This window comes from Limanda limanda, chromosome 16, assembly GCF_963576545.1.
Source record: "Limanda limanda chromosome 16, fLimLim1.1, whole genome shotgun sequence".
NCBI classification, from domain to species: domain Eukaryota; kingdom Metazoa; phylum Chordata; class Actinopteri; order Pleuronectiformes; family Pleuronectidae; genus Limanda; species Limanda limanda.
In genome coordinates, this window is record NC_083651.1 from 24265616 (window position 1) to 24282606 (window position 16991).

At 38.0% G+C, this 16991-nt stretch overlaps 1 protein-coding gene across 1 annotated transcript; it reads right to left on the minus strand.

Annotated features, from left to right (window-relative positions):
• Nucleotides 1-1910: 1910 nt before the first annotated feature.
• LOC133021295 (interferon alpha/beta receptor 1b-like) lies at nt 1911-15826 on the minus strand. The gene is made up of 8 exons (XM_061088074.1): nt 15817-15826; nt 15497-15662; nt 12909-13099; nt 11801-11958; nt 5301-5454; nt 2804-2961; nt 2283-2455; nt 1911-2091 (listed from the first exon to the last, which is right to left on the minus strand). Exons 1-8 carry the CDS (start codon nt 15824-15826, stop codon nt 1911-1913), a joined length of 1191 nt encoding a protein of 396 aa, XP_060944057.1.
• Nucleotides 15827-16991: the final 1165 nt, after the last annotated feature.

Here is a 16991-nt window from a genome sequence, read left to right on the forward strand (position 1 = left end):
TAACATGGCTGCTGTAGATTCACCAACACACAGCTTGACAAGAGGCTTAGACACAATATCAACAAAGAAATATATGTTCAGACAATGCAAAGGAAATTCAGCAACAACGATGAACTTATTTCACAAAAAAATTGCTAAGGTTCTTTTGATCTTAGTTGAATGTAAAGTCATGGATTAAGTGATCTGGAAAAACAAGTAAGGTAACATTTATAACTAACTGAACCAGGTTTCTCCATCAAAACCTAAAAATACACACAACATGAGAACAGCAGAAGTAGAAATAATATTTTATTTAAGTTATATGCAAATATGAGAAAAAAAATCTCTTTTCAGAACAAGAGAAACTTAAATGGCACCAAGATTCTATTAGAATCATAAATGGAAGATTAAATGTAATTACATTGTGTTTAAGCTTTTCTCAGATCCACATCACAAGCACACCAAATACAAACTAATTATCTTTAAATAATGTTTTAGAAACATTACTATTTAGAGGATCTTTTATGGATGGACTGATAACTGCCGTGATTACGAGACATTTTATCAAAATGAACCGAACCATTTTGACAATGACCAGCACTGCCCAAGGCATACAATATATTTACATGGATACATGTAGAAACTCAATGTTTACATGTTTGGAGGGAGCATGAACAGACTCAAAATCTCTGTTGGCATTTGACTTGTGATAAAAGAAACTAGTAGTAGTCACACAACAGGAGTCTTGGCCCGGATATGTGCGCGCTAGACAGGAGTACACATGAAATCCATTTTTCTCAAAGATGGTTTTCGGTCATTATAAGTAGGTCTTATCACACCAAGGCATGTTAATTTTTCCTGTAAGTTTGGTTTTAATATGTAATTTGGTTCTATAAAAACAGAGTGAAACATCATGATTGACAGCTGAGACTGTCAAGTGGGTATATTGGCGGGAGCAGAGGGAGGAAATGGAGATGCATCATTAATTGTCCAGTACATTTTGGATCAGGCTAATTATTCCCAGTTCAAAATCAGACTGGGTCTAAGTCTCTTTAAATTATATATACTACTGTAAAAAGGATGTCACATATTGCATTTTAGGAACACCTGCCTGGTTACCTCTGGTCTTCCCCTTTTTTACTTCACACCAATAAATATCTAACTGTCAACCATACCCTGAAAATATTTTTCCAATTTAGGCAGAACGTTTTGGTTAAAGGTTTTTCTAAGAATATGTCCGGTATGTATTAATTACCTTTTGATTATTTGGACTATCCAATACCAATGGAACTATTAAGTCCTGGTTCACAATTGCTGTATTGTGTTTTTTTTTTACTTGACTTTACTGCACAGTGCTTTGACGTCATCCATCCCATCCATTAACTTTGTTACCGAATCAGCTACTTTTAATATCTTATTAAAGCACTGGATATTGAAAGACAGATAAAACATGATTTTACACTCAAAAACATTATTAATGCAGACTGAAACAAATATACACTAAATCCCTCAGACAGTCATATTTCAGCGACATGTCAACCCCTCACAGAATAAAATCAGGATTAAGACATTGGCTGCTGAAGATGAGCACTAACAGTACTCCTGGTTGGTGCCAAATGTAGGTCACTGACGGAACTGGATCTTCAAAAGCAATTTTAAAGAGAGCTACACAAACACTTTCTTTTTAGTTTAACAACACACTTCCTTATTGGAAAGTGAGATGGTGTGTGATAGGTCAACAGTTTTCTTCCTTGTGTGAGTCAGTCATTCGTGACCTTGTTTTTTCTAGAAATTTATTTTACAGGAACAAAAAGCCACACTGTCATTATCCACAAACCTCCAGTTTCCTTAATATCATCCTTGCTTTATGTTACTTTGCAACAAATATATTTTTCAATGCATATTTTCAGACACACATGTCTACAATGCCCTCATCTGCTATCAGAAGTTATGTCTCGAGCCCTGGAGTCATTTCCTGCATCTTTACCTGCTCCAGGTCTTCCGTTCCTGTGCAGGTTTGACTGCTGTTGAGCTGTGACAGGTTGGAGGTTCCCCCAGTAGATAAAACTCCAGAGTCTCCACTGCTGCTGCTGCTGCCGACTGTGTCTTCCACTGGAACCGTCAAGGATAACGTATATTTAGTCATTTGTTGTTTATTCTCTAAAGTTGTATTAGTTTTCAGCAATACTGGTAAAGAAATTAAACAATACAAATACCAGAATAAAATGTCTACATTCCTATCAAATACACGTTGTAAATATCAATGGAAAATGTGAGCAGATGTAGCATAGATTAAAATCAACCTGGTATCTGACTTCAGGTCTGATGGAGGAGCTGCCATGGCATCAGGACGAAATATGTGGATTTCCAGGGCTGTTGGCTCAGCACAAATAATCACATTATCACACAGCAGCTCTGATTCTGAACCCGGAGTGAGGAGGCGAGGAATGTCAGAACTACGAGAGTCATAGAGATACTGGAGGGGGGGCAAAGGGGAGGAAAAGAGAAGAGAGACTGAGATGAGACACTCTGGAAAAAAACTTGGTGAGCTGCTACATTTATATATTAGCCCTATGTTCTTTTATGAACTACTAACAAAACTTTGTGAATATAAAGGTTATTTTACCTTAAATATCAGAATTATGAACACAAACTTGATTTGCCTCCTGTATGCATTCAGCCAAAGCTGTAATGCATGACTATTAAACCAGCGGCCTGTGGGCCACGCCCTTTGGAAATGTTTTGTGGCACTTGATATTGAAGTTGTATACCCCTGCAGCATTGAAATAATTCAGACAATTGCATGCTGTCACCCCTTACGTACTTCCTTGAAATGTGGAGGCAACTGGTTGGAGGGGTACAACTTTGCCTTGAGTGTTTTGTAGCACCAAAAGGGGCCGCAGAGTATGAGCAGCATGACAAGGAAGAAGATCACCAGAGAGCCCACGAAGTACAGGATGATCTGCCACCATGGAGTATTACCTGTTAAAGTGCAGAAACACAAGCAGTGAATCACTCAAACAGGGTTTCTACAGTTTTTCTAATGACATTCAATCAAAAACTTCTGTCCTATCAAAAACCACAATTATCGTTAGTGAAAGGGGGGAGATGAAAGGAAACCACAACAAAGCTGCAACAGTTCTCACTTCCCTGCTCTATGTTCAAAGGATCACGCATGTCATTTGTGTCAACGAAGACCAAATTATGTTGTTTACGGATTTCTCCAGTGACAATGTTTGTGTGTGCGTATGTATGTGTAGCTTTGGGTGAGAGAAAGATAGCAAGTGGAGTTAAGAACAACTGAATGAATAACTCTAGAGCTCTGCTATGAAGACATTTTTTATCAATTTTCTTCGAAGACGAAGAAGAGACCTTCATACAGTATGTGGCCTAGTGGTGGGGGGAAAAATCGATTCTGTTCAGTATCGCGATATTTTGCACCCGCGATTATATCGATACTGTAGCACAAAGTATTGCAATAATTTTTTTAATACTTTATTTACAATTATATATGTAACAGCCCCTGGCTGGCAAAGCATGACGAGGAGAGTTTCAGAAATTAAAAGATACCTAGTGTGTATGCGGAAAGGATGTTCTCCACTGCAGGAGATATAGTAACGGCCCAGAGGAGCACTTTTACATATGAGCATGTTGACCAACTCCTTTTTCTGAACAAAAATGCCAATATTCCCAAATGAATTTAACATTTTGGGTCATGACCTTGCAGCCAACTGGACTGGACTCTAGTAGTACACATTTGTTTATTTTTCTCAATTTGATTAAAGCTCTAGGTTACTCTTATTTATATGATTATTCTCAGGTTTATGTTACTCTATTATGTCTGCTTTATGTTACTGTATTGTATTTAAATAATTGTAAGATATGTGCTGGGAGCTCAAAGTTCATGTGAGAGGTCTCCTATTCAGAAAATAATTACAAAGGTCCTGTGTCCTGAATGTTCAAGGACAAAGTTTTTGCACTACCCTTTCTGAGTTTTTGCACTTCAGTTAATGTGTACAAGACAATGTTGTTCACAGAATTAAATGTGACATTTGTCATTTCCTCATTTTTTGTAATGCCTTTGAATAATATGGGGGACATGAATCGCAATATATCGCAGAATCGAATCGCAATACTTGCAGTATCGCAATATATCGCAGAATCGCAATACTATTGAATCGTGGCACAAATATCGCAATACTATTGAATCGTCACATTTTTGCCAATCCCCACCCCTAATGTGGCCTAGGACACACAATGAAAAGAATGTGGCCACATACTTTCCAGACTACCTTTGAATGTGGTTTCAGTGATTGGATCTCAGGACAAATTTGCAATGCTGCACAGCGGAGCGGCCAGCATAGTGAAGGACCCTTTCCACCCTGGACATCATCTGTTTGGCCTGCTGCCCTCTGGCAGACGCTTCAGGTGAATAAAAACACGGAAAAACAGACTGAAAAACAGCTTTTACCCCTTGGCCATAAGAGAACTGAACTCTTTTAAATGTTTCTTTTACATAGATTATATTGCTCTACTAGTAAAACTACAGATTTATCTGCTATAATAAAGAGCTGACTTGGTTACTAAAACGGGACACTTTGCCCAAGATTTGAAGCCAAACTGTAGACCTTTGTCTCTCAATCACGGATCGAATAAACAAAGTGTTTTGATTCACCAAATACATTTCTGGATTCAGGATACAGCTGCACAACATCAGCTGATTGCTGCCTGCAGACGGACAAAGGTTCATTCAAGGAAAAAACAGATTACACGCTTTTCCCCAAATGGAGTATGCTGTTTTACCGCTGCAGTGAGGAAAAACCAGATGAATAAGCTGAATCCTGCTGTCGAGCCCACGTCTTGGGCTGGTGTGTGATGTTGTTAACAACATGACCTGGTTGTTATTGTACCATTTTGAAACATTTGAGTCAAGCCCTTTTCCCTACTGCATGCCCTAGCTGCTTGCTGTGGGTCCCTCCATGCGTTATGAATGGCTCATTTCATTATAATCCAGTTACAGAAAAGTTGGTTGTATCTCTGGTCAAAGTTAATTGTAAATTTGATTGTAAAGCTAAATATGCATGTGAGCCTGATATCGCACTGAAACATTTGTGTCCTTTGTCACCATTTTTTTTAAATATGTCTACCCCTGACAAATGCTGTGATTATGGACAGTTTGAAGTTTTGTCAAAGTAATAGTAAACAGGGCACCCAAATGGCTAGCAGTGACCCTTGACATACATTCTTAATCACTCATATCAACAGATTGATTCAATATTTCAGTCCCCCTGGGTCTATTAGAGAGTGTGTTGCTCAGTTACCTTCAGTCTCCATACACTGGGGCGAAGTGAAGCTACTGCTCTTGTTGTAGAAGTCGTTGCATGACTGGATGCTCACACAGTACAACGTCCAAGCCTTTAGGCCTGGCAAAGTCACCAGTTTGGCCTCGCTGCTTAACGTCTGGGTTCTTAAGGCCTGAGGGACACATGGGACAGGTTAATAAAACATTACTCTTTAATTGAATTTAGCCATGACACAACAACATTAGAATCTGTGATGTTATGTCTGGAAGATGAATATAGATAAGGTCAAAGAAATTATAAAAAATTCCTCTGGTAGATGAAAATCAACCAAAATGATCACTTTTACACAGTATTTGTTCCAGTAATGGCGCTCCTGTACGTACTGAATTGATGATTTTGATCATTTCTATGAAATTTATATAATTTATCTCATCAGAGTCTCTTGACTCGGTGTCCTCCCTCCATACTCCTGCTGACCTGTGCTCATTTTACACTTTAACATAAACACCAACACTAATCACTAATAAGTTATTAGGATCTGAACAGTACCAACGTTATGTTATTATGAGTATGTGTTATTTAAACACATGAAACCACAGGGTTTCCCCCAGAAAACTTGCTAAGCCTGGTGGTAGGGCTGCTAGAAGGCACCCGCGGGGGGGGGGGGGGGGGGGGGGGGTGTTGAGTCGGATTTTGAGCTGGACACCATTGTTTCTTATACTCTAAACATGTTGCACTTTGTTTAATATGCACACCTAACTTGTTTATTTTGAAAAGGGGTTAAATAGATACTTTGATATCTTTTTGAGTTGCACTGCTGACTTAACTTATAAGCCCTCTTTTTTATTTATTTTTATCACGTTGGAGTTGCTAGTTTAAACCTACAGTTTTGCACTATATTTGAGCCTTTGTTTACATTTTGTTTTGTGCTGCATTAACATAGCAGTCAGTCCTCTTATTTCAGAAACAATGAACCGTAACAGTTTGGTTACCAATAAAAGGTAAGCCTACTACTTCTTTGCTTTCAGCCAGCTACTCAAACAGACAAGCAACAAAATAACAAACAAACAAAATACACAGGCAAGTGTCGGCCTACTTTGAAATAAATTAAACACAGAACTTTGTAGGGCTATTTGAGTCCTCCTCATATTTGTGGAAAATGTATGAAATAAGAAGTACCCTATTTTTAAATAAATAAAACCAAATAGCTGCAGCCTAATAGTGTAACGGACTAGGTTTATGTTTATGTTTGGTTTTGACTTATGTTCAGTAAAACACTGTGTTGAAGGAGCGTTCTGATGTCTGACGGTCAGTGAAGGTGACGTATGTTCAGTAAAACACTGTGTTGAAGGAGCGTTCTGATGTCCAAGGGTCAGTGAATGGGTCTGGGTGGGACATGTGACTGTTTGGACCAATAGGATGGTTGCTTTGGGATCGGGTCCATGTCTCTGATCGGGGCTCAATGAGGAAGTGAAGTGTTGTTGATGTGCGCGAGTGACGGATTTTTATTTTTTTTTTAAATAAAAAAAACAATCGACGCTTAGCCTGGCGGGGGGGGGGGGGGAAGCCTGGCGGCCCGCCAGGCCTATACAGCACTGGGGGAAACCCTGAACCAACATTTAGTGCACAAGTAACACACACAACCGATGAAGCATAGCTAGTATATCAGTGTTTAGTGACAGGAACCATCCGGATTCATGATGTGACATCATCGATTAATTATAAATAAATAAATGTGATTGTCGGTTTGTGTGTGAAGAGTGACAAAGACCAGCAGACACACACACATACAAGTTCCTAGAAGAAACACTGACATACTAACCTAATGCAATACATGAACTAGAAGCCCGACCAAATAATAACCATCCCACCCTCTTTACATTCATATATTATATTATTGTATTTATTACTTTGGTTGTGTGTGGTTTATTTTGTTTGTGTTTTATTTATTTAGGATTTTTCAAACATTTTGTTATTCAAATGTTGGACTGAATATTCTTAAGAATTTAAAGTTCATTGCTCTTTGAAAGGGTATAATTGCAATATAATATTGTAGGTGCACCTTAAGTATGTGCTGGTGCACCTAAATCCACCAATGTAAGAACTTAGTCTGGAGCCCTGCCTAAGTCAACAAATTCTGTTGTTTTAAAACAGTCTTTACAGTTTACAGATGTGCCCGACCGAACTGTTTGTGTGTGTGAGTGCTTGTTGCGGTGTGATATTGTTGAGGTCATTTCAAACAAACAGACATTTTAACTGTAGAGGGTCAGAGACGTCAGCTGAGTTGGTGTCGGTACGCGAAAAGCAAGAAAACCTAATAATGGAGCAGCACTTATGGCTACCATCTTCTGTTATTCTTCTTGATCTTTTTTTGGAGCAGCACAAACAATAAGTAACATGAGCTTGAAAGTGCTATCAGATTCCTAACAGATCTAAATGTGGACACTGGTGATGATGATTGATACCAGGTTTAAATTTGATAAGCTGAATCGAATTTGAAACACATTTTTAAAAGGCTGCACAAAATAGAGAAAACATTTGATATGCGTTGATGTTGTTGAATATTGCTAAGACGATATGACTTAGGATAATTAAACAAATGCTTAAGTATACTGTGTTAAAGTCTTTCTGCCTTTGTTTTAATGCCAACATAGTACACATACACTGAGTAGCCTATTTTGAAATTGCATTATTTCCAATTCCAACAACATGGTTTTATTGAAAAAATGTATAGACATTAATTTGGCCTGGGGAAAACATGATCACTAGCAGTTTCCAGTGTACTAGAATTTTGTCAGGAGACGAGGCAGCTTGAAATTCTCTATTCAGTCAGGTCTTCAGGAAAAAATATCTATATATATATTCCACCTGCCTCATGTATATAAAGTATTCTGTGACATATTTCCATATTTAATGAAGCATATTTGCACTCTGCATAAACCATTGCACTATTTCTTCATTTCCTTCACACTGTTGCTGTGTTTTTCATGTTCATATATGTATACTTTAATATATATATTTTTAGATTTTAAATGTATATTGTAGTTAAAAGGAAAAAATGTAGTAAAATTCCTTGTATGTGTACACATATATGGCCAATAGAGCTGATTCCATATTCTGAAGAACATCACTGCCTGGATGACCCAAAACTTCTTACTTCTAAATTCAGACAAAACTGAGGTTATTGTAATTGGCCCTTAACATCTCAGAGAAACACTGTCTGACCAGAAAGTAAACTTGGATGGTATTATTGTGGCCCCTAGCTCCACTTTGAGGAACCTTGGAGTTATATTTGACCAGAACATGTAATTTGAAGGAACCGCCCTAAACTGGTTTAAATCTTATTTTTCTGATCGCTCCCAATTCGTACAAATTAATGATGAGTCATCTGTGCGCACCAAAGTTAACCATGGTGTTCCACAGGGCTCTGTGCTCGGCCCAATTTTATTCTCATTTTATATGCTTCTGCTAGGAAACATTATCAGGACACACTCGGTAAATTCAACTGCTATGCGGATGACACCCAGTTATACTTGTCAATAAAATCTGAACAAGGTAATCAATTAACTTAACTTCGAGCATGTCTCAAGGACATAAAAACCTGGATGACCCGCAATTTTCTCTTATTAAACTCAGATAAAACAGAGGTTATATTACTTGGCCCTAAACAACTTAGAGAAACATTATCTAATGATAAAGCTGCCATTGCCCTTGCTTCCAATGATACAGTCAGGAACTTGGGAGTGATCTTCGATCCTGTTTTGTGCTTTAATTTTCACTTAAAACAAATTTCTAGGATGGCCTGTCCTAGAAATTTGTTACATCCAGACTGGACTATTGTAATTCATTATTTTCAGGTTCCAGCAGTAAGTCGTTAAAGACTCTGCAGCAACTCGTGTCCTGACGAGAACCAAGAAAAGAGAGCACATTTCTCCAGTATTAGCATTGCTACACTGGCTTCCGGTTAAATCAAGAATAGAATTTTAAATTCTACTCCTCACCTTCAAGGCCCTTAATAATATGGCGCCATTTTACCTTATAGAGCTGTTAATACCATATCAACCTACCAGAGCATTCCGATCCCAGAATTCAGGCTTACTTGTCGTCCCTAAAGTCTCTAAAAGTAGAGTAGGAGCCAGAGCTTTCAGCCATCAAGCCCCTCTCCTGTGGAATGATCTCTCGCTTTCAGTTCGGGAATCAGACACCATTTGTACGTTTAAAAGTAGGCTTAAAACCTTCCTTTTTGATAAAGCGTATAGTTAGAGCTGGTTCAGGCTCGTCTTAGACCTGCTCTTAGTTATGCTGCTATAGGTCTAGATGGTTGATAACATCAACTGGCGGTATGCATATATAAGTGCGGCGGAGCGTAACTTAACCTATGTTCTATAATAGGAAGCGTTTAGTTCAAAAAGGCATAGAGGTCTTGATGTCTGATCTACTGAGTGGGCCACATGGCTTTCATAGTACTGCCATACAAACCAGTAGCCAGTCCGAATTACCTTGAGCCTCATCTCTACATTTAAGGTTAAACTTAAAACTTTCCTTTTTGATAAAGCCTATCTATAGTTAGGGCTGGATCAGGTGAGTCATGAACCATCCCTTAGTTATACTGCTATAGTTCTAGACCGCCCCCCACCACATTCACTTATGCGTCTTTTCCTCCCATAGTCTTTTTCTCTCTTTGCAGGTATCTCTGACTCCAGAGCTGCAGGAAAGCAATTATTATAATTAATATTATTAACAATAATACCTATTATTAATTATTTACTATATGAATTGTTGCTGCTATCATCAATAATCAATAGCATCTTTACACTCTTATTGTTTTCATCATAGCTAATCACAAGTCTGATGAAACCTGATGGTGCACAAGTGTTCCTGGTCTCTCTCTCCTCTCTCGCGCTCCCCTCTTTTCCACCCAGCTCTCCTCTTCTCCTAATTTTTCCCTGCTCACCCCAACCGGTCGAGGCAGATGGCTGCCCACACTCAGTCTGGTTCTGCTAGAGGTTTCTTCCAGTTAATGAAGGAGTTTTTTCTCCCCACAGTCGCCAAAGTGCTTGCTCATTGTGGGAACTGCTGGGCTTCTCTATAAATTTGAAGGTCTTGACCTTCTATGTAATGTGCCTTGAGATAATGTATATCATGATTTGGAGCTATACAAACAAAATTTAATTTAATTGAACTGAATTATCTAGGGTGGTAGGGCTTCATTTGATGGCCAAATATACTGTATTGACATCGGAGAATGAATGCATGGCACATGGAATAACATTTATGGCAGACAAGCAGTCTTGTGCAACCCATATAGGGTATGTTGGTATGGGGATGATGGTACATTTGTATTTAGCCCTACATTTAGATCCAGATCCCAGATCTGAAAAGTCTACCCATTTATAGCCAATCATCACCATGCTAATTTTGTTTTATCATTCCTTGACAAACTGGCTTTGAAAAAATAATTTCCCACAATTAATGATTAAATTTGAGGATTTCAATAACAATCTTCTCCTAAATTAGAGACTGAAGCTTCCATTGTATTATATTTTGCATGCAATCTGTCCTTAAAGCAAATGATCTGACCAACTCTTCAGATCTGAGCAAGTTATGGGTTATTTTAGAATGCACTGTAATTATATGGTTCCTCCTTGTCAAACCAGTTTTAAGACAGACCTGCTAAATGCTTTAATGCGAAAGGAGCTAGCAGGAAATAATGGCACCAGACATGAAGTCAAGTCACTCTTTCTCATGTTGTACTCTAAGCACAGACAGGAAACATCTCTGCTACGTACAAATCAAAATCAATAAACCAACTTTACTTTATTAAAGTACTTCCTTAAACAGTGTACAGGGCCTTTCTTTACCTAAAGTAAAGAAGTTAACATGCTGTTATTTGAGGCAGCCAGGTCTGTATTAAAGATAATCCCCTATTTGTTTGATTTATAATTGGCCTTGTTTTAATACATCGTCCCGTCTGCTATCTGCTCCTTATGGAGGGTCAACAAGAAACACAGAAAACTATATTAGGTTGTGATAAATGCAGAGTTGATATATAAGATACTAAGTTCTCAATAAACATGTAGACAAGTGTTTTTTTTCCCCACCTACTTCTGATATGTTTTACAGAACTACAGCGTGCAGATTAGACTAATTGAGTTCTGGCAAACTTAAGTTTTGATTTCAGATCCTCACAAATAAAATCTGATGTAATAGATGTTTGTGCAAACACAAATATAATGAAGTTAAATTATACGTTTCTCCATTATCATACATTTTATGCATGCTTTCCATTTGTGGTTAATCTGTCAGTTTAAATCCTGCGTTGTGTGAACCAAAGTGAATGTTAATTCTTAATTTGTAATTCCTAATTTTCCTTTACAATAATTATTAAAATTTGTACGATCAGGCAGACAAATTACTTGAAATATGATGAAATAGTGGTATTAGCATGTGCCAGAGGCCACAAAGACAAGAACGATTATTGTTCACATGGTTGTATGTCAGATGGATGAGCTGCCTACCTTTGAGTCTTCAGGATGATCCCAGTAGAGGATGTGGTAGTACATTTTTGAAAGTTCCTTCATGGAGGTGTTGATGCTTGTCAATGGTTCAGAGATGAAAACATCGAGGTCACTTCCAGCAGGTGCAAGGTCCACTTTGGCAGGAGGGCCCAGAGCAGCTGAGACACAGGATGAGATCCAGGAGTGAATAGATTAAGGTTTGTCATACCGATGTGTTCTTTCCTCAAAGCACAAACAAAGTATTTATTCATTTAAAATAAATACATAAATAAATGGTACCTCTTTTATAAATTCTTACCACAGAAATGTAGGGTGATAAGCATTGATTACAACTGATAATTATACAATTAACTGGTAATTTCGATAGATTAATCAATTTCCAATCGTCATTTATGTGTAATGTATTCCCATTGTGTGTATGAGAGTTTAAGCCTTATTCTTTCAGGTGCAACCCTGGTGGGTTCTAGCGCACATGGGAGTTATTGAAAAATAGACATAAAAACTATACTCCATAGCAGTAAGTAGGCTGATTTCCATATCTTTAGAATACAACTGGTACCACACTGTTTTTCAATTTCTACTGATTATTGATATCAGTAAACAAATTCACAATGAAGTTTCTCAATAATTCCAATACTAGATACAATTAAGTAGAATACCATAAAGAAAAATACCAATTTAAACTAAAGAAAAGACAATGCTCTTAACTTGCTAAATGCATATAAAATATTCATTGACTACAGTGCTTTTACTGAGTTACTATTCAACACCCAGAGTGAACAGACTTTACCTAGACTCCTTGCATGATTACCACTGAACTCTACACTGTTGTTTTGATAGTTTGGCGTGTTTTGAAACTGATCACAACACACCAAGGCTCCGTTTTAAGAAATGTGGTGCATGGCTCTATCAACATCTCTTTGTGGTTCAATCTTCTCTGTCTAACAAAGAATGTTTTTTTTAATTTTGATAGTCTGTGGTGTACTATCTAAGGTTACATGCTGCCATACACTCTTTCCTGTAAGCTGCCAAAACATTTAGAGGAAGTGTTTCATTCTCTCATTCCCCTCTTCATTCACTTGCCTTTATTTCATCCCTTCTCTCTTACCATCTTTATCAGGGCAGAATTCCAATTGGACCCATTTGGAGTGATGCCCATTTGCATTGGCTCGAACACGAAGCACATAAATGCCATGGTAGTTCAGGCCGCGCATTGTAAGATCACATGACCTGCGTGACTTTGCCTCACATGCCGTGGACCAGTTTGGACTCGTCTTCTGGGACTCCAGCTTATACTTCCTGAGGAGATGAGCAAACACATATTCGGGCATCACTTATGGTAACTTAAAACACTAGCCATTTTGAGGTAGACATCCTTTATTAGAACAAATTGGGAGAAACATAAGCAGTGCTTAATCATTATTAATAGACACACAGGGAGGAGCAAATTACTGACAGGGCTTTGTTACGGTCCAAACATGTATGAACAGACCCAAATGAACACTCTAAGCGAACATAGAGAACCTGTGCATGGCTCCATGGTTGTGTCAGCACCCTTGACTCACCATAGTTCTGACTGTCTGCACTAATCAGAAATGATGTTGGCTTGATCACGTTCCAGGGCTGAGTCACATGGTCTCCTCTGTGCATGAAGCTCTTTCTCTTGTTTGCGGAAAAATAATCACCCAGAGGAAAATCTAATATATTTATATATAAGGACAGACCGGATATATATAAGGCTCTATTACCCCTAGGTAGCAATGTTCAGGATCCGAGTGGGTAGTTGTGTTATTATTATTTGTACTTTGATTACAAGTGTCAGTTTGGCCTCATTTTATATAACTATAATCCAGCCCATATCCTATGTGACCTACCCTCTGCCAAATTAATATGATAATATGAAAAAAAAAAAAAAGAATACCCCCAAAATACAAACCCTTTACACCTTGTATCATAACCAAAATAATATATATATTATATATTACATCTGCCCCTCAGACTTCTTCTACCATGCCCTCTACCTCTTGTTCTGGGTACTACTAACCTGCTACCATTCCCTGAGTTGTTCTCTCTGTGTGGGTGATTGCCTGCAGGTGCACCGGAGTCAGAACAGAGCCTCACCAGCTAAACTCAGCCTTACCAGCTCCATGCTGCAAGATCATAGTCTCTGATACCAGTTACTGTTGCTACGCTTCAAGCCATTTATCGGTACTTGTGTTTGCTATATAGCATTTAGCCCTTGTTACCTGATCCTCATACTATTCTCCATTTCCCTTCTCCAGCTCCTCCTGTTCTAGCTCCGGTCCCTGCTCTCCGAATAACCGTCTGGACCTTTCACCTTTAACCCCATCATTCCTGCCTCAGCCTAAAGCTCTTGGCTCCCCACACTGCAGCCTGGCAATAAATACCTTTCACCTACTCCTGTTTCCCTGTCTGTGTTTGCACCTGGGTTCACCTGTCCAACAGTTCCACATAACATATATATATAATATTCTTCCTTAATTTATTCATGGCTCCGAAAGCTAATATTAGTCTTGATATGATGCAGAGCAACTCGCAGCTCATGTTGTTGTTGCAGCCACTGGAAGCAAGTTAAAGTGAAATGCTAAAGGGAAACTTGACCAAAATTCCTCGGTTATTTGAAAAATTATCCAGTGAAATTAAGTATTTTTTAAATTTTTAATATTGAGTCTATCCAACCGCTTTACAAAAACATTTCTACAAGGAAACATTAACTTAGCTTATGTGATACTGTCTGTACCAATGTCGTTGTGAAGCGCTTTTATCACAGTTAATCTACTTACATTCATGTTGGATGTAATGAACAAGTAAAGAGTAAATCATATTTATGATACAGCTATAAACTATTAAGCAGAACTTTATCACACATTCAGACACTTAACCATAACAACACTGAGTACAGTGACACCATTTTCTTGGTTTGAAGAACTACGATACTGGCATTACCGGCCAACATTATTTGAGATCAAGCTAGTCACAACCAACTTGTTTCTTGGCTGAGAATTGCTGTCTCTCTTCTTTGTATTTGATGTACAGCAGTGGACACCAACCTTTTTGAGACCAAGATCACTTTTTAATTCCAAATGTAAACCGAGATCTACCACCCTGATATCTTCCAAAAAAACCCAGTTAGGATGGTCATATTCATTATTTTTTTAAACTTGCGTTAAAGGCTGAATGTACAAGAACTAAATATACACAAAGAGAGGCAGTTGTGCAACTTTTTCTATTCAATGCACAATATTCAAATTAATATCAATTCATATTTACAATGCACAATATGTAGCTTCTCAGTTCCACATCATGTTCTGCAGAGAAGCTCCTACTGCAGCACAAAGTTTTTACATATAGGCTTTGATTTGAATATGGCCACAAATATGATTATTGCCTTGTATGAAGGAAGTCCCTTGTACTCAAATAAATACCTGTACTACACAGTTTGAAGCCGTGCATCTTCTGTTCTTGCAAATATTTCACAATAAAAAAAACTTTTTAAACAAACAACCGACACACAACTGAAATGCGGCGCGACGACAGCCAGTGAGTCCAGAGAGTTGGGGGATAGACAGTGAAGACTGAGAGATCGACCAGTAGATCGCGATCAACGGTGTGTTTGCACCTGGGTTCACCTGTCCAACAGTTCCACACTGATGTGTATGTTTGAGTAAGACTCACCCAACATATTGTGTGGTAAAGGTGACAGCATGACTCTCTGTGTGATTCTGGTCCCAGTCCCAGCTTAATGCATAATTGGTGTTCAAAGTGATCATGATCAGGTCCCGTGGTGGGGCCAGCTCTGGTCCAACTGCTGCCAAAGTTGTTACAGCAATACAGTCAATTTCTGTCAAAAAATAAAACAGATTCAGAAGTGAACAGACACAAAAAGGCACACATTTGCTGGTTCCTGTTTCTAAAATGTCATAATGTTCTGCTTTTTATTTGTCATGACATGATTGAAAATGTGATATCTTCTGAATTTGTAATCAATGACATACTTATTTCCATATTGGAACAATTTGTCCATGACTTTGCAGTAGTTACAAAGTAATTAATGAAAAACACTGTGTTGACCTTTTAGTTTATTTGTTCATTTTTATTCTAATAATAGGAGCTGCAAGTATGTGATGATGTGCGACTCCTCATGTCCTTTTGTTTTTGCTGCTATTGGCACCCGTAAAAATTAGTCCCTTGTTTAAAATAAAATGTTGCATTGGTTAGAAAAAAAATTCAAAGCACATCTCTATTAAAAGTAGTTGCAGGGGGCATTTTTTCTGCATTGAGATTATTGTTGTGACTATTCTTACATCCCTTTACTAGTGATCACAACAAAAACGTGTTCACAAAAACGGCAACAACTGACTCCCCAGTTTCGCTGTACTGACACTTCATTTGTCAGACAAATTTAGTGTTGAACCAGGTAGGAGAAAACTGGTGCAGCTCTGAAGAACTCTGGGTTAAATAGGCGTTTTACCTTTCCCTTCTAGGTATAAGTCAGATGTGACATTGTAGGGGGCTCTGCTCTAGTGGTCATGGAAAGGGAAGAACTTCTCATTTGTGTCCTCCTGCACAAACCGTGCCAACACCTGCTGGCACAGGCTCTGGACCAACTCTATTAGCAGCTTAATGTGAAAAGTCTACTACTTTTTTCATTTGTGTGGTAAACAGTTCATATTAGGGATGCAACTTATGGATTTTTCCGTCCGACACCGATAACCGATAATTACATGCTTCACATGGCGGATACCGTTACCGATAATTATTTCACTGTACGTGTAGGTAGTCCATAGCCTGTAGTTAAAGTTACGGTCCAAACATTGGGGTAAATTTGCAAAATATAGTAAGCAAATATGGATTTAATAATGTTCCATTGTTAACATAACAGTTCTAACTTCAAATAACTTCATGTGGAGGAGAACAATTTCTCCTTCAAAAGAATTTAAATTAAATGTTTTGACATTTCAAATAAGATATTTCAATGTATTAAACAATAATTCAGGTAAAATAATGTGCATTCAAAAATAAAGGCTATTATAGAACTGAAAGCCTGATTAAAACTCTCAAAAGCACATGGAATATTATGCTCAATAAAGAAAAGGAAAAGCTTATGTACTTTTAATGCATGAGAGTAAGGAAGGTTTCTCTATACTTTGGCCTTCATGTAGCATAAATC

Bases quoted from the DNA above. Each gene is read 5' to 3' on its own strand.
- LOC133021295 (XM_061088074.1), bottom strand. The intron at 11,959-12,908 runs GTAAGAGAGAAG...CCTGTGTCTCAG, and splicing joins ATTCTGCCCTGATAAAGATG to CTGCTCTGGGCCCTCCTGCC. The intron at 5,455-11,800 runs GTAGGCAGCTCA...TGTGTCCCTCAG, and splicing joins ATCATCCTGAAGACTCAAAG to GCCTTAAGAACCCAGACGTT.